Source organism: Lipotes vexillifer, unplaced genomic scaffold (genome assembly GCF_000442215.2).
Source record: "Lipotes vexillifer unplaced genomic scaffold, Lipotes_vexillifer_v1.1 scaffold31, whole genome shotgun sequence".
In the NCBI taxonomy this organism is placed as follows: domain Eukaryota; kingdom Metazoa; phylum Chordata; class Mammalia; order Artiodactyla; family Lipotidae; genus Lipotes; species Lipotes vexillifer.
This window is the reverse complement of record NW_006792454.1, coordinates 3,432,975-3,455,065: the sequence shown is the minus strand read 5'-3', so window position 1 is coordinate 3,455,065 and position 22,091 is coordinate 3,432,975. Positions and strand designations below refer to the sequence as shown.

General features: G+C 35.9%; 1 protein-coding gene across 1 annotated transcript in view; it reads right to left on the bottom strand.

Moving 5' to 3' along the window:
- The window catches only part of CCDC171 (coiled-coil domain containing 171), a 349,212-nt gene that overhangs the window by 244,645 nt on the left and 82,476 nt on the right, over positions 1-22,091 (bottom strand). Inside the window, exon 9 of the mRNA XM_007465652.1 lies at positions 21,253-21,391. Coding sequence (XP_007465714.1) covers positions 21,253-21,391 — 139 coding nt within the window. The remainder of the gene's footprint in view (positions 1-21,252; positions 21,392-22,091) is intronic.

Sequence of the window (22,091 nt, the reverse complement as noted above, 5' to 3'; positions counted from 1 at the left end):
AATCTCCAAAATATATAAACAGCTCATGCAGCTCAATATTAAAGAAACAAACAACCCAATCCAAAAATGGGCAGAAGACCTAAATAGACATTTCTCCAAAGAAGACATACAGATGGCCAAGAAGCACATGAAAAGCTGCTCAACATCACTAATTATTAGAGAAATGCAAATCAAAACTACAATGAGGTATCACCTCACACCAGTTAGAATGGGCATCATCAGAAAATCTACAAACAACAAATGCTGGAGAGGGTGTGGAGAAAAGGGAACCCTCTTGCACTGTTGGTGGGAATGTAAATTGATACAACCACTATGGAGAACAGTATGGAGGTTCCTTAAAAAACTAAAAATAGAATTACCATATGATCCAGCAATCCCACTACTGGGCATATACCCAGAGAAAACCATAATTCAAAAAGACACATGCACCCCAATGTTCATTGCAGCACTATTTACAATAGCCAGGTCATGGAAGCAACCTAAATGCCCATCGATAGACAAATGGGTAAAGAAGTTGTGGTACATATATACAGCGGAGTGTTACTCAGCCATAAAAAGGAACGAAATTGAGTCATTTGTTGAGATGTGGATGGATCTAGAGACTGTCATACAGAGTGAAGTAAGTCAGATAGAGAAAAACAAATACCGTATAATAACGCATTTATGTGGAACCTAGAAAAATGGTACAGATGAACCGGTTTGCAGGAAAGAAGTTGAGACACAGATGTATAGAACAAACATATGGACGCCAAGGGGGGAAAAGTGCAGTGGGGTGGGGATGGTGGTGTGCTGAATGGGCAGTTGGGAGTGACATGTATACACTGATGTGTATAAAACTGATGACTAATAAGAATCTGCAGTATACAAAAACAAACAAAGAAACAAAAAACAACTAATACTAAACTTTCTTTGGGTTATTTGTATGGAAATATGTTAATATAAAAGTTTCAGACATTACATAAAATGTCTAAAAATCTTATATGTTGTGGTATAATGTTATAAGTCATAATTCTAGTTATTACTTTAAAATGTATATCTCAGAAATAACTAAATTCCCTTGTCAATTGCATTATTATGAACTTTCATCAAATCTTTAACTGTGGTCATTTTTAAGTCTTCTGTCATTTACAGACAGTTCTGGGTGTACTCTGATGCTTTTGCAAAAATGTTCCTATAGCAGGGTTTCACCTTCAAGGAATTCATGGAAAAGACTCTGACAAGTACAGGTTTCTGGTAACTGACTATACTGTTCAACTGAATGAATAAGCATTTTCAGAACTCTAATGGAAAACTGATGAATTCATAAAAGTGCTAACAAAAGATCAAGATGAAAAAAAATTAATTACATGGGACTGAGTGAACTGATGAGGATGACTATAATTTTTTTGACTTTCTGTTTGAATTAAAAAAAAATCCCACAAGGACTCAGAGGCAAAAAATATACAAATCAGTTTTCACTGCAAAGTAAAGGACCTGTTACAGTGGAGGGTTACTGGACTGAATGTCAATATTATGACATAGTAATGTGTTTCGTGTTTGGTAATTGCAATCACTCTTGCTTTTGTTGTGGCCAACCATTTACAATGCTTGGTGTCAGTTTATTTATGCTCTTGTAAAATTAAAATACAGTGTGTGTGTGTGAAAAAAAACACACAAAAAAAGAAAAAATTATACAGAAAATCTGATGGAATCCACAAAAATTTATAAGAATCATAAGTGAGTTTAGCAATGCTGTAGAATATAACACCAAAATTGAAATTCTATTTCTATATAGTAGAAGTGAATAATAAGAAACTTAATTTTTTAAATACCACTTATAATAAGTAAATATGATAGAGTTAGGAATAAATCTGACAAAAAAGGTGCAAGACCTGTATACTACAAACTTCAAAACATTGCTGAAATTTTAAAGGGCTTAAATAAATGGAGAGATATACCATTTCAAAGGTCAAATGACTCAATATTGTTAAGATATCAATTCTTCCCAATATGATCTATAGATACAATACACTAAGGATACAAGAAAAAAAAAAAAAAAAGAATCCACCTGCCAATGCAGGGGACACGGGTTCGAGCCCTGGTCCGGGAAGATCCCACATGCCGCAGAGCAACTAAGCCTGTGCACCACAACTACTGAGTCTGTGCTCTACAGCCCACAAGCCACAACTACTGAAGCCTGCGTACCTAGAGCCCGTGCTCCGCAACAAGAGAAGCCACCACAATGAGAAGCCTGCGCACCGCAACGAAGAGTAGCCCCCGCTCACCGCAACTAGAGAAAGCCCGTGTGCAGCAACGAAGACAACGCAGCCAAAATTAAATAAATAAAATAAATTTTAAAAAAGACGACTTATCCCAAGGTTTTGGACTAGAAGAATTGGGAGTATTTCAGTACTTCAGTGAGAACGACAGAAGTAGAAAAGGTCTTATTTTGGCTATTTCTGTTTGTTTATTTACTTGTTTGCTTGGTTTTGGCAGGGAGTGTAAATCATAAATTCTATTTTGATCATATTCCATTAAAATACCTTTACAAGTCTCCCAGCACCAGTAGAATACCTGGCAAATAACAGACCCTAAATATATTTGAATTAACAAAGAACAAATAAAGTAGAAAAATACAGGAGGCAGCTGGACATAATGGTATAAAGCTCAGAAGAGAAGTCAGATATAGGCTTGGGAATCATCTAGGGATATGTGAAGCTTGCCTTGAGAGTGCTTCTTGGGAAAAGAGCCTTGGATAAAGACTAAGGAACTCCAGAATTTAATACTTAGAAAAGAAACAGTCAGCAAAGAAGACCGGAAAAGGAGGAAGAAAAACAGAAGAGGATAATGTCATGAAAACCAAGATTCAAAAACATTTCAATGTCACCTGTCCCATGTCCAATGTCACAGAATATTCAAGCAAAATGGAGACTAACAAGTGTTCACCGGACATGGAAGTCACTGGTGACCATGATGAAATCTGTTATAACCCAGACTAGAACAGGTCAAAGCAGGAGTAAGCCTGTACTTTTTTGTCTTAATTTAGTGAGAGATAAGTAAATGGAAATGGGACGTTTAGACAACACTTTTTTGGTAAGAAGAGAAGGGGAGATAAAGGGCAGTAGCTGGAAAGAAGAGTAGGGATGGGGAAGAGTTTTGGTTTTTTTAATAAGTGAGAAACTTAAGCATGTTTAAAAGCTGAAGAGATAGAGGCATGCTTATAGAAACAGAAGAAATGGATATAGATATTACAGGACAAAATTCATCTGTAAAATATGCAAAACTAATAATTCTGTCTTTAGACATCAGTTCAATTATCACTTTTTTGGAAAAGCTATCTTTCACTCCCTGAGTATATCAATTCCCTCTATTAGAATCTTCTCAGCGCTTATTAGAGTTGTAATCCCACATTTATTTGAGTAGGTCTTTTATTAATGTCTATCTCATTGAATTCAAGTTCAATAAAAATATGGTCTTTTATTTTTTGTCCTCATCAATGTATCCCCAGCACCTAGACAATACTGAGTAGATAAAATAAGAGTTAAATATCATATTAAACATGCTACCAACATGCCATCAACAGAAGATTGTTAAATCAATTAGGATTCATCCACAATGACTTTAAATAGAAGGAGGAAGCTCTTCTTCATATCCTAATATGGAAAGATCTCTAAGCTATATCTTGGAGTTAAAAACAAAAGAGGAGGGCTTCCCTGGTGGCGCAGTGGTTGAGAGTCCGCCTGCCGATGCAGGGGATACGGGTTCGTGCCCCGGTCTGGGAAGATCCCACATGCCGTGGAGCGGCTGGGCCCGTGAGCCATGGCCGTTGAGCCTGCTCGTCCGGAGCCTGTGCTCCACAATGGGAGAGGCCACAACAGTGAGAGGCCCACATACCGCAAAAAAAAAAAAAAAAAACAAAAGAGGAGGTGGAAAAGGTATGTTCTACTATAAAATAAACGATCCAATGTCCAACTGAAAGCCCTTTGAGTTGGGAAGTAAAACTAAGCAAACAAAAACAAAACAAAACCAGACTTTAAATTTTCTGCATTAGCATATCATTAGTAACATGCTTTTTAATGTCGTCATATTAAACAAGCTAATATCAGGGGGAAAAAAGAGAACAGTATATTTAATATGCTACCATTTTACTATTTGTGTAAAATTCATGTGTGTGTGTATGTGTGCATATCTGTAAATATAGAGAGAATCGCTACATAGAATCACAAGAAAGTAGTAACTAGGGTTGCCTCTGGGAAGAGAATCTTGGTGGCCAAAGGTTGGGAAGAAAGAAATTTTACTTTTCACTGTATAACCTTTTATCTTTGAAATCGTGTATTATGTGTACCTATTACATTCAAAATTCAATTAGATTTTTGAAAAACTGCAAATAAAACAAGCCAACAAACAAACAAAAAACACTTTCCCATGGCAAATAAGCATACATATTGTTAATGTGTTAGGTAACACTATGAGGACCAATTGAGCAAAGAGGCCCAGATGAAGATTTCTGGATATTATCAAAGTACAGACTCACAGACAGACATAAGATTCATATCCATTGAAAAAGAAACACCAAATTTTAGTTATTAAAAAATTAAATAAGTAAAAGAGTCAAAATGGAATATATTATTACCAATGGGCACCAAAGTGTATCTGAAAAAACATAGTATTTATAAAGCACCAATTATATATATGTGATAATACATTATAAAGTTATTTTTAATCATTACTTTTTTTTTTTTTTTTTTTTTTTTTGCTTTCCGCAGGCCTCTCACTGCTGTGGCCTCTCCTGTTGTGGAGCACAGGCTCCGGACGCACAGGCTCAGTGGCCACAGCTCATGGGCCCCGCCGTTCTGCAGCACCTGGGATCTTCCCGGACCGGGGCACAAACCCGTGTCCCCTGCATCGGCAGGCGGACTCTCAACGACTGCGCCACCAGGGAGGCCCAATCATTACTTTTAATAATTAAACATTTAAGTATTCTATTAAATTCTTTGAGTTTATCTATATTATCCTTACAGTAAAAAATCAAGCAATTGAGAAAAAGAGAAGGTAACTCAATCCTCATAGGTACATTTTATTCAGAGTTTGCTTTATAATTATAGAAATCTTAATATATAATTTTATATATAATAAAGCTATATTTTATATAATAAAATTTTATTTATATAAATATATATTACATACAATTTTAAATTCAAATAGGATCATAGTATATAACTTATTTTTTCATTCATAGTATGTCTCTTAACACCTTTCCACATCACATTTTTTCAGTTGCATAGCACTCCATTGTTTGGATGAATTAATGTATCCATTGTAAATGAATTTAACCAGTCCCCTACTGCTAAGATTTATAGGTTATTTGCATTTTTTCTACTAGTGACAATACTACAATATACACCCTTACATGTGTACTTGTATATCTTTGCATGCACATTCAAGTATATCTACTCAATAAACTCCTAGAAATAAATTTGATGGGTAAAGGTGTATGTACAGCTATTTTTAGACAAGGGTTATCAAATTGCTCTCTAAAGAGTCCAACTTGTGTAAACTACCATGAACAGCAGAAGTGCCTATTTCCCCATACCTTTCCAATGGTAAGCATTATCAACTTATTTTACTGTGCATTTCTTTAATTTTAAATAAGATTAAGCACTTTTTCATATGCTTATGAGCCACCTGTATTTCTTTTTCTGTGAACTGCCTTTTCATGTGCCCATTTCTATATTACATTGTCCACATTTTCCATAGTGATTTATTACAGTCCTCTGCAAATTATGGAAACAATCACTTTGTCATACATGTTGCAAATCATTATTGCCAATTTGTCATTTGCCTTCTGACTACATTCTTAGAAACAAAAATTTTTTAGGTAATCAAATCTATCAATAATTTGCTTTGGGACTGCTAGATTTTGTGTCGTACTTTCCTTGCTCCAAGATTATAAAACACTTAAATTCCCTTTTTCTTCTGGGGCTTTTCTTTTTAATTGGAATAAAATTTCTTCACAATGTTGTGTTAGTTTCTGCTGTACAATGAAGTAAATCAGCTATATGTAAACCTATATCCCCTCCCTCTTTATCTTCCTCTTTTATGACTCTGATCAATCTAGAATTTGTTTGAAATAAGCAATATGGCAGGGACTTAGTTATACTGTTTCCTCTTATGTATAGCCAGTTATTTAAAAACTATGAGATAATCTATCTTTATACATTGATTTGGCATACTGTATGACATTGTGATTTATAATAAGAAATATATATTTGATCTTCACCCATGGTTCCTGGCACATAGCTCCTAAAACCCTTGTAATTTCCCATATAAGAGCCATAAAGGCATCTTTTGTTATACTATTTAGTTTTGTTCCCAGTTCCCGAAATAGCTTCAGAGTGATAAAGGTGAAATGGGTGTCAAAATTCCTTTCAACCACATCTGAGTTTTATGTTAATGAGTTGATTTTTGGAAAGACCCTAGATAACCTAAGGATGGGGGCTGATTGCCAGGGGAACCAACCATGTGATTAGAAGGTTGGAACTTTCAGTTCCACCCCCGCCCCCCCCCCAACCTCCTGGGAGGAGAGAGAAGCTAGAGGTTGAATCAATCACCAATGGCTGGCTTCACTGGTGGTGCAGTGGTTAAGAATCCATCTGCCAAGGCAGGGGACACGGGTTCGATCCCTGGTCCAGGAAGATCCCACATGCCACGGAGCAACTAAGCCTGCGAGCCACAACTACGGAAGCCCACATGCCTAGAGTCCATGCTCTGCAACAAGAGAAGCCACAACAACGAGAAGCCCGTGCAGCAACACAAAGAGTAGCCCCCGCTCACCGCAGCTAGAGAAAGCCCGTGCACGGCAACAAAGACCCAATGCAGCCAAAAACAAATAAATAAATAAGTAAGTAAAATCACCAATGACCAGTGATTTAATCAATCATGCCTACATAATTAAGCCTCCATGAAAACGGAGAAGAATGGGGTTCCAGGAGCTTCTGGGTTGGGAAACACCTGGAGATGCCGGTAAGATGGCATATCCAGAGAGCATGGAAGCTCAGAGACTCTTCCAACATACCTTGCCCTACGCCGTTCCCAAGTTATACTTTTATAAAAACAAACAAACCTGCAATCTAGTAAATAAACTGTTTTCCTATGTTCTGTGAGCCACTTTAGCAAATTAATGGAACCTGAGAAGGAAGTTGTGGAAACCTCCGATTTATAGCCAGGTGGTCAGAAACACTTGCAACTGGCCTCTGAGTGAGTGAAGTGAGTGAGGTGTGTGGGGGTGTGTGTGTGTGTGTGTGTGGGTGTCTGTGTATGTAGGGAAGCGGGGATGGGGGAGCAGTCTTATGGAACTGAATTCTTAACTTGTGGGATCTGACACTATCTCCAGGTACATAATGTCAGAATTGAGTTCAATTGTAGGACACGTAGCTGGTGTGGCAGAATTGCTTGCTGCGGGGAAATCTACACACACTTGGCGACTGCCAGTGTGAGCAACGTGGCATGTAGAGAGAGGAGACACTTGAATATGTTCTTCCTCAGAGCTGAAGTTTTTTCCTTTATGCATGCAAATTTATCACACATTAAATTCCCATACATATTCATAGCTTTTTTTTTTTTTTTGCGGTACACGGGCCTCTCACTGTTGTGGCCTCTCCCGTTGCGGAGCACAGGCTCCGGACGCACAAGCTCAGCGGCCATGGCCCACGGGCCCAGCCGCTCCGCGACATGTGGGATCTTCCCGGACCAGGGCACGAACCCATATCCTCTGCATCGTCAGGCGAACTCTCAACCACTGCGCCACCAGGGAAGCCCTTCATAGCTATTTTTGAACTCTCTGTTTCATTGATTTCTCTATTTGTCAGTATCAATTCTTAATTATGGTAACTTTATTTTTTATTTTTACTGAGATATAATTGACATAACATACAATTCACCCAATTACAGTGTACAATTCAATGTTTTTAGTATATTCACAGAATTGTGCCATCATAACCACAGTCTAAATTTAGAACACTGTTGTCCCCACTAAAATATATGCCATATGCATTGACTGCCACTCTCCATTCTCTCATTTCCATACCCAGCCCCTGAGCAACCACCATTCTTATTTCTGTTTCTATAGATTTGCCTTTTCTGGACACTTCATATAAATGCAATCATAAAATACAACCTTTTATGACTGACTTCTTTCACAAAGAATAATATTTTCAAGGTTCATCTGTGTTATAGTATGTATAAGTATTTTGTTTATTTTTATTGCTAAATAATATTACATCATAGGGATAAGTCACACTTTATTTATCCATTCATCAGTTGAAAAACATTTGGGCTATTTCCACTTTTTGGTTATTATGAATGATGCTGCTACAAACATCCATGTGCAGGTTTTTATGTGGATGTATGTTTTCACTTCTCCTGGTTATATACCTAGGAGTGAAACTAGTGAGTCTTATGGGCACTCTAGGTTTAACTTTTTAAAAACCTGCCAAATGTTTTTCCAAAGGGGCTTCGATTTTTTACCTTCCCACCAGCAAAGTGTGAGGATTCCAACTTCTCCACATGTTCACCAAAACTTGCTACTGTCCATTTTTTAATTATAATCATGCTAATGAGTGTGAAGAGGTATCTCATTGTGGTTTTGATTTGCATATCCCTGATTAATGATTTTGAACATCTTTTAACATGCTTATTGGCCATTCGTATATATTCTTTGAAGAAATGTCCACTTAAACTTTTAGCTTTTTTTTTTTTTTTTTTTTGCAGTACACGGGCCTCTCACTGCTATGGCCTCTCCCGCTGCGGAGCACAGGCTCCGGACGCGCAGGCCCAGCGGCCATGGCTCACGGGCCCAGCCACTCCGCAGCATGTGGTATCTTCCCGGACCGGGACACGAACCCGCGTCCCCTGCATCGGCAGGCGGACTCTCAACCACTGTGCCACTAGGGAAGCCCTTAGCATATTTTTAATTGTTATTTCTCTATTATTAAGATGTGAGAGGCATTTATCCATTCTGAATACAAGTTCTTTATCAGTCACTTGATTTGCAAAAGTTTTCTAGCACTTTGTGATTGTGTTTTCACTTTCTTTACAGTATCCTTTGAAGTACAGAAGTTTTTAATTTTGGTGAATTATTGTATCTATTTGTAGATACATTGTATCTATTTTTGTACCATTGTATCTATTTTTTTGTCACTTGTGCTTTTGCTGTGGCTCCTAAAGAATCATTGCCTAAGGGTTTTGTAGTTTCAGCCATTCTATTTGGGCCTACGAACCATTTAACTTTTGTGTAGGGGTTCAAATTCATTCTCTAGCTTGTGGATACCCAGTTCTTTCAGCACCATCTGCTGAAAAATATTACTCTTTTAATATAATTAACTTGGCACCCTTTTCAAAAACAATTAAACATAATTGTAGGGGTTTATTTCAGTACTCTCAATTATTTTCCATTGATCTATATGTTGACATTATGCCAATACCACACTGTCTTGATTACTATAGCCCTGTAGTAAGCTTTAAAATTGGGAATTGTTACCTCTCCAACTTTACTCTTCTTTTGCAAGATTATTTTAGCTATTCTGTCTCCTGCATTTCCATATGAACTTTACAATCAGCTTGTCAGTATCTCCAAAAATCCAGCTGGGATTTTGGTAGAGATTGCACTGAATCTATACATCAGTCTGAGGAGTACTAATATCTTAACAAGTAATAATATTAGTTCTTATGATCCATGAACATATAATGTCTTTCCATTCACTTAGGTCTTGTTTAATTTTTTTAAGTGATGATTTCTAGTTTTCAGCATACAATTCTTGTATTTCTTTTGTTGTTACTCCTAAGTACTTTATTCCTTTTGACACTACCATAAATGAAATTGCTTCATTTATTTCATCTTTGGATTGTTCATCGCTGGTGTATAGAAATACAATTGATTTTGGTATTGATCTTGCATTGTACCCTGCAACCCTGCTAAACTTATTTATTATTTCTAATAGTTGTGTGTGTGTGTATGTGTGTGAATTCCTTATAATTTTCTAATATACAAGATTACATTATCTGAAAATAGATAGTTTACTTCTTCCTTTCCAAAATTAATGCATTTTATTTCTTTTTCTTGCCTTATTGCCTGGCTGGAACCACCAGTACAATGTTGACTAAACATGGTGAGAGTATACATCCTTGTCTTGTTCCTGATCTTGGAAAGAAAGCAGTCTTTCACCATTAACTTTGATGTTGGCTCTAGGTGTTTCATAGATGCTCTTTACCAGGTTGAGAAAGATCCTTTCTTCTCCTAGTTTGTTGAACATCTTTATCACGAAAAACGTTGAATTTTATCAAATTTTTTCTCTGTCTATTGAGATGATCATTTGGTTTTTGTCATTCTATTAATAAAGTCTATTAACTAGTTGATTTTCAGATGTTACACCAGTCTTACATTATGGGATAAATCCCACTTGATCATAGTGTAAAATCTTTTTTACAAATTGCTGGATTTGGTTTGCTAGCACATTGTTGAGGATTTTGGCATCTATACTCAAAAGGGATACTGGTCTGAGTTTTCTTTTCTTACTATGTCTTTGGTTTGTTATCAGGGTAATAAAACTAACTTCACATAATGAGAGGGTAAGTGTTGCCTCCTCTTCTCTTTTTTGAAAGAATCTGTGAAGAATTGGTGTTAATTCTTCTTAAACATTTAGTAGAATTCACCAGTGAAGCCTTCCGGGCCTGGACTTTCCTTTAAGAAAAGTTTCTTGATTACTAAGTCAATCTCTTTATTTGTTATAGGTCTATCCAGATTTTCTATTTCTTCTTTACCAGTTTTGGTAGTTTGTGTCTTTCTAGAAATCTGTCCATTTCATCTAAATTATCTAATTTGTTGGCATATAGTTGTTCACAGTATTCTCTTATAATTCTTTTATTCCTGTATAGTCAATAGTTGTGTCCCCTCTTTCATTCATGATTTTAATAATTTGAGTCTCCTCTCTTTTTCCCTTGGTCAGTCTAACTATATGTTAATCAATTTAGTTATCTTTCCAAGGAATCAACTTTTGGTTTCATTGATTTCCTCTATTATTCCATATTATTATTTATTTTGTTTCTGCTTTAGTCTTTATTGTTTCTTTTCTTCCACTTGTTTTGGGTTTAGTTTGCTCTTCTTTTTCTAGTTTCTTAAGGTGAAATGTTAGGTTATTAATTTGAGGATTTTTTTTTAATACAAGTGACTCCAGCTATAAATTTTCCTCTTAAGCACTGTGTTAGCTGCATCTTATAAGATTTGATATGTTGTTTCAGTTTTCACTCATCTTATTTCAAATAAGGTCAGTCCCCTTAAACGGAGCTGCAGAGCTCTTTCCCCTTACAGCCAGCCAGCCTATCCCCCTGGGCAGAACTCCTGTGCCACTGCATTGGAGTTGGGAGTGAGGACCCACTTTTCCAAAACAACAATCCTGCTCTCTAAGGGACCAAGTGCAACCCGTGGTGTTCTGGGGCAAAGGTAGTTGGCCCCAATATTCTTGGCCTGCTATGCCTGGGGTAGAACTACTACATTCCAAGTGAAAGCTGGGTAGAGGAAGAGAGATCTGCTCCTCTCAGCCCCGCTTGCCTGGAATAGAGTTGCTACAACACAGGTCTCTGAGAGATGAGAAATTCCAGCAGTGTACCTCTCCTACAATGAAAACATAGCCCCAGCCTTGGAGCTAGAGAGGGAGGAAGGGATCATCCTCTTGGCTGCAACAGCCCAGGGTAGAGGTTCTGTAACAAGGAGCACGGGTTAGAAAAGGGGTTATGGAACCAGCCATCACTCAAATGCCACACTCTTGCTGTTCTTACTGAAATTTACTAGATTTTCTTATTTTCAATAGCTTGAGATACAATTTACATAATTCATCCATTTAAAGTACACAATTCAATGGTTTTTAGTACATTCATAGAGTTGCTCAACCATCACCACAATCAATTTTAGAACAATTTCATGACCCCACAAAGAGATCCCATTCCTGTTAGCAGTCATGCTGCATTTTCTCCCAATCCCTTCAGCCCTAGGCAACCCTAATCTACTTTCTATCTCTACAGATAGCCTACTCTAGATATTTCATATAAATTGAATTATAGATTATATGTCTGGCATTTGTGTCTGGTTTCCTTCACCTAGCTTAATGTTTTCAAGGTTTATCCATTTTGAACCACTGATCAGTACTTTATTTCTTTTTACCCCTGAATAATATTCCATGTTATGTTTTTACCAACTTTTGTTCATCCATTCATCAGCTGATAGACATTTGCGTTGTTTCAATTTTTTTGCTGTTATCAAAAATGCTGCTGTGGGGCTTCCCTGGTGGCACAGTGGTTGAGAGTCTGCCTGCCCATGCAGGGCACACGGGTTCGTGCCCCGGACCGGGAAGATCCCACGTGCCGCGGAGCGGCTGGGCCCGTGAGCCATGGCCGCTGGGCCTGCGCGTCCGGAGCCTGTGCTCTGCTACGGGAGAGGCCACAACAGTGAGAGGCCCATGTACCACAAAAAAAAATGCTGCTATGAATATGTAGATGTATATTTTCATTTCTATTGGGTATATACCTAGGAGTACAATTACTAAATCATATGGTAACTCCAATTTTAACATTTTGAGGAACTTCCAAACTATTTTCCAAAGTGGAGACATCATTTTACATTCCCATAACGTAAGTGCATAAGTGTATGAGGATTCCAATTCTTTCACATCCTTGCCAATAATTGCTATTACATGTCCTTTTTATTACAGTCATCTTAGTGTATGTGATACAATATGTCATTATGGTTTTGATTTGCATTTTCCTGATGACTAGTGATATTGAGCAGCTTTTTGTGTGTTTACTGGCCATTTATATATTTTCTATGGAGAAGTCTCTTTTCAGATCTTTTGTCCAGTTTTCAATTAGGTTGTCTTTCTATTGCTGAGTTATAAGAGCTCTTTCAGTTAAAACTCCTTTATCAGATATATGAGCTGCAAATATTTTCTCCCGTTCTGTAAGTTGTCTTTTTACTTTTCTGATGGTGTTCTTTGAAGAACTAAGGTTTTTAGTTTTGATGATTAGTAGATTTTCTTGAATGAAAGTTTCTCCTTTGCCCTTAGGACAATTTTCAGAGCTTTATATGGTTGGTTTTTTGTTGTTGTTTTTTTAATTTTTCACCAATTAAATTTTTTTTTGTTAGGTTCACCAAGCTCCTTACTCCATCATTTCAGAAGTTCTTCCCTACAGTATATTTTAATGTCCTAAAGGTTTAGTATCCTAGGACTTCTTATTCAGCATTTTCCTAATATCATAGAAGTATATTTCCAGAGGAAATCCAGCATCATATTCACAAATTACATGCATATACACACACTCTATTATTTCAATACATATATTATCTCTAATGTTCACTGAAAATCCTGCACAGTAGATACTATTAGCACCATTTTACAATGAGCAAACAGATTCAGAGGGATAATATCACTAAAGGTCACACAACTATTATGAGATGGAGTTGTGATTAAAACCCAGATCAATCTGTTGCCAAAATATATGTTTTTCTATTATGAAATGCCAACTGAGGCTAAGTCCCCATCAATCTCAAGGAATAGAAATTTACATAAGTATAAATGTAGAATTCCAGAAAAATTGCATACTTGGAGTCAGCTTAATATAAAGGTTCAATTAAGTTCCTAGTTCAACAATAATTCTTCTCTTTCAAGTGTAGGGTTCAATACTGACTAAACAATGAGCTAAATATGTGAAATAAGTCAGACAGAAAAAGACAAATACCATATAATCTCACATGTGGAATCTAAAAAACAAAACAAATAAACAAAACAAAATGAAAACAGACTCATAGATACAGAGAACAAATGGTGGTTGCCAGAGGGGAGACGGGGGAATGGGTGAAGTAGGTGAAGGGAATCAAGAGGCACAAACCTCCAGTTATAGAATAAGTAAGTCACAGGGATGTATTATACACCATAAGGCATATCATCAATTACACCATAATAACTTTGTATGGGGACAGATGGTTACTAGATGACTTACCACGGTGATCACTTCATAATGTATTTAAATGTTGAATCACTATGTTGTATAACCTAACATAATATTGTACATCAGCTATATTTCAATTTTAAAAAGATGAACTAAAATTTCAATACCATTACAGTTTAAAACCAAATTTAATGTCAAATTAGCCAGGAAACACTGATTAGTGTAAAAATTTTCAAACAATAAAGAAAAGATTTGATGAATGAAAGGCTTAAAAAGAATTAATTAACTATGCCTTAAAGTTTTTATTCTATTTATAATTAGTAGTATTATAATTTTCTACAGAGATATCTGGGTCATAGTCTCATAATACAGCCAATACAAATTTTACTTACATCTAATATGTTTATGAACCAGGTTATGACCGGAAAAACTGTCCTTTTCATTGTTTTTTACTGAAGTAGAGTCGATTTACAAAATTGTGTTAGTTTCAAGTGTACAGCAAAGTGTCCTTTTCTTTTTACAGTTGACAATTCTTTTCCTAATAAATTGTTTTTGCTTTATAAATGAAGCTTCCATTCTTCATTCACATAGAGAAAACATCTGGGACTTTTTTTAAGTGTGGATTGCACTTATATTTAAATTTTGTTCTCAAAGCTGTTAGTTCTCTTAGTAGCCTTTTGATATGCAAGAAATTCTACAGAACCTACCAACTAAATAAACAAAACTGCTGGGTCAAAAACAAAGTGCAAAGCAAGATAAAATACTAAGTTTCTAATTTTTGATTAACATGCTTTATTGTGTGACATAAAGAGTAAGTTTAGGTTAAATGCTGATTCAACAAATTCTGTAATTCTAAACATGCACAGAAGTTTAAAAGACAAAATGGTAGGATAAAAGAACTCACTTCTTTTTGCCTTGGACATAATTCACATAAAGAGTTTATTACCCTAGGAATAAAAGCTCCTTACTGCTATGTTGGCTAACCAGATGATGTTCGGATGAACATTTATTGATCACTCACCATGAACCAAGGACTACTTTATAGATGTCATGATGAATCTACAACCAATGTAGAAAGGGGACTAAAAATATCAAAATATTCAAAGAAAGTTCAGAAACATTTGTGACTGACAGACCTTAATGTATTATTAAAGAGGAGTCAAGGTTGGTTATAGAATATCTTTAACCAGAAAGATAATGAGATGACAAAGAACTATGTAGTATTTCCACCTTGATATACTAAACACACTGCTAAAGTAAATGAATTTCTGGCTTAATCTAACATGTCATTGTATCATCTTATCTTTCTTTGAGCCTATAAAAACTCATCCCTCACTTTTGCTGATCATGCATGAATATCATAAATGGATATGCATGTAAATGAAAATTTCTAATACAAACTCGTGAAAAAAACATAAAAAAGCATATGCAAACATTTATATCTAGAAATTAGCCAAATGAGCCCTGCTGATTTGCAATGGAAAAGTTGACTCAAACCATAAATAAGAATAAAAGCAATTAAGGGGAACTTTTAATAAGGTTAAAAATTATAGAAAAAACAAACAGGTAAAAAATAAATACCTTTACTTAGTCACTAGATTTGTTTAATGAAATTAGCATTTTAAAAGTAGGTTGAACTTTTGTGGCAGTGATATGTAACACCTATAATTTCTGAACAGTTTTGAACTCACATAAGCTTTTAAATTAGTTTAAATATATTTTAAGCCATTACAAAGGAATTCTGAAAAAAACAGAGGAGCATCAGAACCTGCAACCGACATCACATACTTATGCTCCACATCTCACCTTTTTATCTTATCTTCCAGCCAGTTACCACATAGGCAGCCCATTTGTAAGGACTCCAGGAGAGCTTGCTCAGCTAAACCGAATTTGATCTGGTTAGCTTTCATAATCATCACCATCTGCAGCTTTTCCTTTGATCATATTAAAGATAACTAATCTCTCTTACTTCTTCATAAAACAGTTTACTATTTTTTTCCCTCCTTGCTCACCTATGCTGCTTCCATGGATGTGAGCATTCTATGATCCCAATTGCTTATGGCATATAATGAACTGTCATCTTCCCTTACACAGCTTTACACTTAGTTTATTTTTCAGAAAATGCTACTGTCCAATCTCAATTTAGGCCCTGACATATAAATATCTCCCTCTATCTCTATCTTTCTCTCTCTCTCTCCTCTCTCTCTCTCTCTCACACACACACACACACACACACACACACACACACACACGCACGCACAAGCACACACACACACATGCACACTCGCATGCGCACACACGCACACAAACACAATACCATTTTATTTTTCCCCAGGTCAAAAATGAGATTTAAATTTTCAAAACTTAAGAATATATATATTAATAAATTTCAAAAAGCTTAATAAAAAAACTTTATGCCCACGTTATAAATTTAGGAAGCCAGTCATATAATGCACATTTAAATACACAAATACAAACATACACACATTTGAGAAATACTTTTTAATAGTATTAAATTTTTAAGGACCACTAAAAGAGACAGAAAATGGTGTTTATATTAGCAAAAACAATGCTCATATATAAATACTACTCCTATTATTGGTAAAAAGCAGGAATCAACAAATTTTTAGTAAAAATTCAGAATAGAATTTTTATTAGCCCATTAGTTTTGAATGCCTCCTGCAAAATCAGAAACATGTCCTTCTAAAGCAAACCTAACTGATCATTTGATGCAAAAATATTATCAAGAAACTTTTACTTTACCACAAAGCACAGCAATCAAAGCACTTGCCAAAATCCTATCTAATGCTAGCAATCATTATTATTATATAATCAGTCAAGCCCCCAAAGTATAGGGAAAAAATATACACTTGACCATTTTCAATCACAAGTTCTTTAGAGAATAAAATATTCTTTGAGCAAAACCTCATGAGAACTAGAATTCCCTTTTCAATATGTGGTCTCTCCTAGAGCTGTAACTAAATATTACTGAGTGTCAGAAAAACAAATCTCAAGAAATGATGGACTTAAAAAAATTTCATTGTGGAAAGCACAAAGCAAATCCTAATAATACCAATTTGAAAATGATAGCTCCCCGGCCTCAAGAGAAGCAGATATAAAAACTCACAGTAAAAAAAAAACACAAAAAGCCTCACAGTAATGACTAAAAGACCCAACTGGATCTATTGAACCTCTGATGGGCTTTAATAAGCATGGTCACTAAGCAGCTTAAACTTGAAATTCGGTTTTAATTAGTAGTTGATTAAATCATTATTAAATTCATAGAATTTAAAATTAATAGTTCAACTTTAATCAAAACTTTTTAAAGTCAAATTCAATAGTGTATAACATGGAACTTGAAACTAATTTTGTTAAATCCTTAGATGTCCTATGTTGAAATTCTATTAATTCTATGACATTAAAAATAATAATATACTACTCATTTGCTAATCATACCTTCTAAATCCACACCTTGAATAGGAGTAATTTCACAAATATAAAAGTACAATTAATGTTGGCTGGGTTTATATTCCTTAAATATCAACAAAAGACTCAACATAACCAGTCTGAACTCTTCCAAAATTATGCTCTATATTTTTATTCTCTCTCTTGAAACAGGGAAGCTATCACTTTCCAACTGGCTTATTGACACTGTGTATATCCTGACCTGGATGATCTCTATGGTTTCTTCCAATTCTGAGAGGCTATGCAACCTTAGGTTATACAATTGCTTTTTTTAAGTCTCAAAACTTCCTGAAGCCTTTGCATATATTAATAATACCTTGATCTCACTAGTAAACCTATAGAGGAAAGTGGCTTTAATTTTCTCTTACAATGCAACATAGAAAATAAAGACCAAGACTTGAATAATGGTCATGAATGTGACCTAAACTAGAAAACAAGTGGTTACCTCAAAGGGAGAAGAAAATTACCTGTAGCTAACTTATGCTTCCCATCTATATTTTATAAAAGCTGACACTATTATGTTCAATAGAAACATAACTGTGGGAAAGACACACTAGGGTACATAGGATCATAGGATGTTATTAAAACAAAGTTTTATTTCCAAAAACAAAAGGTAAAAGCCTATCCTTAAGGCATTTTCTCTTCAAAAACAATTATGAATTCAAAGCAAAAATAACAGCCCGTGAGGATGCAGAACTAAAAAAAACTCCATTTTTTATGGTTTAAAATTTTTGACAGATATCTCTTTAGAGAGAAATTTATAAGATTCCCCTCCCAACTCAAAGGCCACTAACCTACAGAAAAAATAAAAGGAAATAAAGGACTATGTACCCAAAAAATGATTTAAGAAAAGCTAGATGAGTTTTTTAATAAAAAATAAAACACTGTACTTACTATTTAAAGTAATAGTATTTTCATTAAATATTTTTTAAATTTCATATTATGGTTGGGTAAAGAGATAGAAAGCAACTGTTCTAAAAAGAATAAAACAGAACAAGTTAAAGGAGAAAGCTAATAATAAGGAAGGATAAAAAGAGGAGGACAAGAAAACAGAAAGATGGAAGAAAATAAGACATAAAGCTAGGGCTTTAAGAGAGATGAAAAAACAGAAAGGAACATATAAATAGTTAGGCTGAACCATGTGAACTGTAGATCACTTAGGCTGCAACCTGAATATGTTTCTGAACATCCCAGTGGCTCTTCCACCAGTCAGAACAATAGTGCTTTGTAGGCTGAGTGCCAATGGTCCAAACAAGCAAACGGTGGTTGCTAGTGAGCTACAACTCACCTATTTCAGACCATCCACCAAATTGTAAAAGTTAAAAAGTAAAAACCTATTGGCACCAAGTTAATTATTTTTAATCACAAAGCACCCTGAATTCAGTGGTGAATTCAGCCAGTCTTCTTTTATCTAGTCATTGGAGTGCTAGGAGACCAGAATCAGGAGGATTCACACAACTTATATTGGTGACAATGTCTTCACCATTGCATTCTCAGTTATAACTCACTTTCCAAACTGTTTGATTACAGCAAGATCAATACTCAGCTCAATGACTCTGACGTGTTTTTCTCCACCATGATTCACCCTCCTGAACCAGGAGTAAGAAGTGGGATAGCCCATGAAATTTAGGGTAGCACATAACAGTGAATAGGCACTACGGCATGCCACACAGAGAGCTCTAATCTTTCTAAAATCCCACAACCAAAGAACTCAAACTACAAATTCAACCACATTGTAAGCAATAATATCAATCCCTTTATCAGAATAAACTGGATATCCTGAGTTAAATGGAGACAGAGTTGAACATTAGAGGATATACAGACATTTGTTACGGGAAAAGAAGGAGCATTTCAGTCAATGTGGTCAAAAATATGAACAACCAAAACAGAAGCAAGAAAGTTATGAAAATATATAATTTGTTTAAGAAACCAAGAGTACTCGAATGTGGCTGAAGCAAGACAGATAGAGGGCCACCTGTCTGTATATAATATTGGGTCATTTGAAAATGATAAAGAGTTTAAATGTTATCCCATCATTACTTTCTTTGTCATTGTTACCTTTCTAACTCGGCAGCATTGATTTGGCTACCACTTCTTAGTATAACCCTGAGTTTCCATCTTTTTGGACAAGGAAAAAAATATTCATTTTCCTCAGTAACTAACATCGCTAAGAGTTGTGGAATCTAATTGAAAGTGAAGTAGCCAAGTCTCTGGGGAAGGTATGTACGTGGAGAACAAGACAAAGAGGAAATAGCGTATTACTATAAACTTTATGCCCTCCCTTTTGGGGTTCCGAGCAAACTGCAGAGTAGGAGTATGTGCATCAACCAAATAAATCCATCCAACAAATGTCTATTGAGGCAAGTACTACTGTTGAATCTTGGCATGTAAAGTGAAGTTAGCCTCAATGCACTCTCAATCTCTTGGCAGAGATAATACACATCAGATTTTGGTGTTATGATACAGATGCTAAACTAAGAACTAAGGAAACACAAAGTTGGGAGGGGGCAGAATTCTGAATTTAGATGGATGAAAAAGTAGGAAAAGACGGAACCACAGAAAGCATCACAGACTGCAAAATTTCAGAGCTGACCATCACAGGATAATATAGGAATTTGTTAAGAGAATGAGCATTTCAGTCAATGTGGGTCAAAAAATAAACAGTCTGAACAAACGTAAGACATTGTGACGATATATAATGTGTTTACGAAGCTGAGAGAACTTTACTGTGGCTGAAGCAAGACAAAGAGAGGGCAACGGCAACAGAAGAAGCTGGAAAAGTTAACATAGAGCCACAAAGAAAAGGGCCTTAGATTACATGACACGAAGTTGGACTTTATTCTGAAAGCAACAGGGAGACGTTGATTGTTTTTTAATAAACGGAGGGTGACAAGAGCAGATCAATACTTTAGAAAGATAAATTTGGTGATGGTGTGAAGGCTCGATTATTGGGGAATGGAGACAGAGTGATCAGGTTCGAAATGATTATAAAAGGCAGTCTTTGGGGCTTCCCTGGTAGCGCACCGCAACGAAGAGTAGTCCCCGCTCGCCACAACTAGAGAAAGCCTGCACGCAGCAACAAAGACCCAACACAGCCAAAAATAAATTTAAAAAATAAAACTAGGGCTTCCCCAGCGGCGCAGCGGTTAATAATCCACCTGCCAATGCAGGGGACACGGGTTCGAGCCCTGGTTCAGGAAGATCCCACGTGCCACAGAGCAACTAAGCCCATGAGCCACAACTACTGAGCCCGCGTATCACAACGACTGAGCCCGCGTATCACGACTGAAGCCTGCGCACCTAGAGCCCGTGTTCCCCAACAAGAGAAGCCACCACAGTGAGAAGCCCGCACACCGCAACGAAGAGTAGCCCCGGCTCGCCGCAACCAGAGAAAAGCCCACGCACAGCAATGAAGACCCAACACAACCAAAAATAAATTTATTTTTTAAAATAGCGGGGGGAGTCTTTGAAATCATTAGATCTACCAATTATAAACCGTAACCCCCCCTCCATCTAGGTAAAATTGTTTTATGCACTTAAAAAAAGAAAAACACCTGAATCAGTTTGAAAACACTCTGTAATTCAGACTTTCCACTAATTCATTTAGTTTTCCCAATTATTCCAAAGAACAGAGGTTTTATTATGTATAGCTTTGTTGTAAACAGTGTCTCCAGTTTTGAAATTTTATATCAGTGCCACTAAAATTACTTTCATACAATTATCTCATGGCATGTAGTGAGAAAAAAAAACCTGTTAAACATCCAATTTGACCCAATAAAGTAACTGCCATAGGGTTTTCTTTTTTATCCTTACCATTACCAGTTCTTCCTGTAATTCACTGCAACTTTTTTCATTATACTGGAGTCTCTTTGAAAGGTCTATAATTACTTTCTTCTGTTCCTCGATTTCTTCATTTAGTTTCTTGTTTTTGGAGAAATACTCTCTCTCTAATCTGAAAAGTTAAAGTGTCAGAGCAGGTTTTTCAAATATGCTTTTATCAGGTCCTATTACACAACTTTAACACAAGTGGCAGATGTATTATATATCATGGTTTCATGCCCAGAGGTTTTAAAGGTCACTTCTCGTTTTTTCAAATAGAAAGAATTGTACATTCTTAAATGAAAGACTCTAAAGGAATAATAGTTGAGGCCAATAGATAACATGTAGAGGTGGAAGTTGAAAAAGTGGCACAATATGCATGTTATCTAGAAATACAAAGTTAAATATCAGAAGAAACAGCTATAAGAATTAAAATTGGTTGCTTCAAAGGAGCAGAAACTGGTCGTAGAAAGCAATGGGGTATCAAAATGTGGTTTTTCATGAGCTTAAAAGCACTATTTTACTTTTTATGTTATGTACAAGTGCTAACTTTATTAAAATCAAATTTTAATTTAAAAATTTATTAATCAGCAAATATCAAATTAAATGCACCTGTTATTTGGTGCTATTTTATAAATAAAGTCTAAGTTGAGTCCACTGAAATGGTGAACAGCCCTTGCTGTCAGTAATCTCATGCACAACCCAAAGAAGTTGGCTCCTATGCTTCTGCCAACAGCCCCACCCAAGGGGAATGAGTAGGGCGGGAGTAAACTGAAGGTTCAAGGGAGCCCCAGTCTCTCTGAATCCAACAGAGAAGTCAGGACTTGACAGAT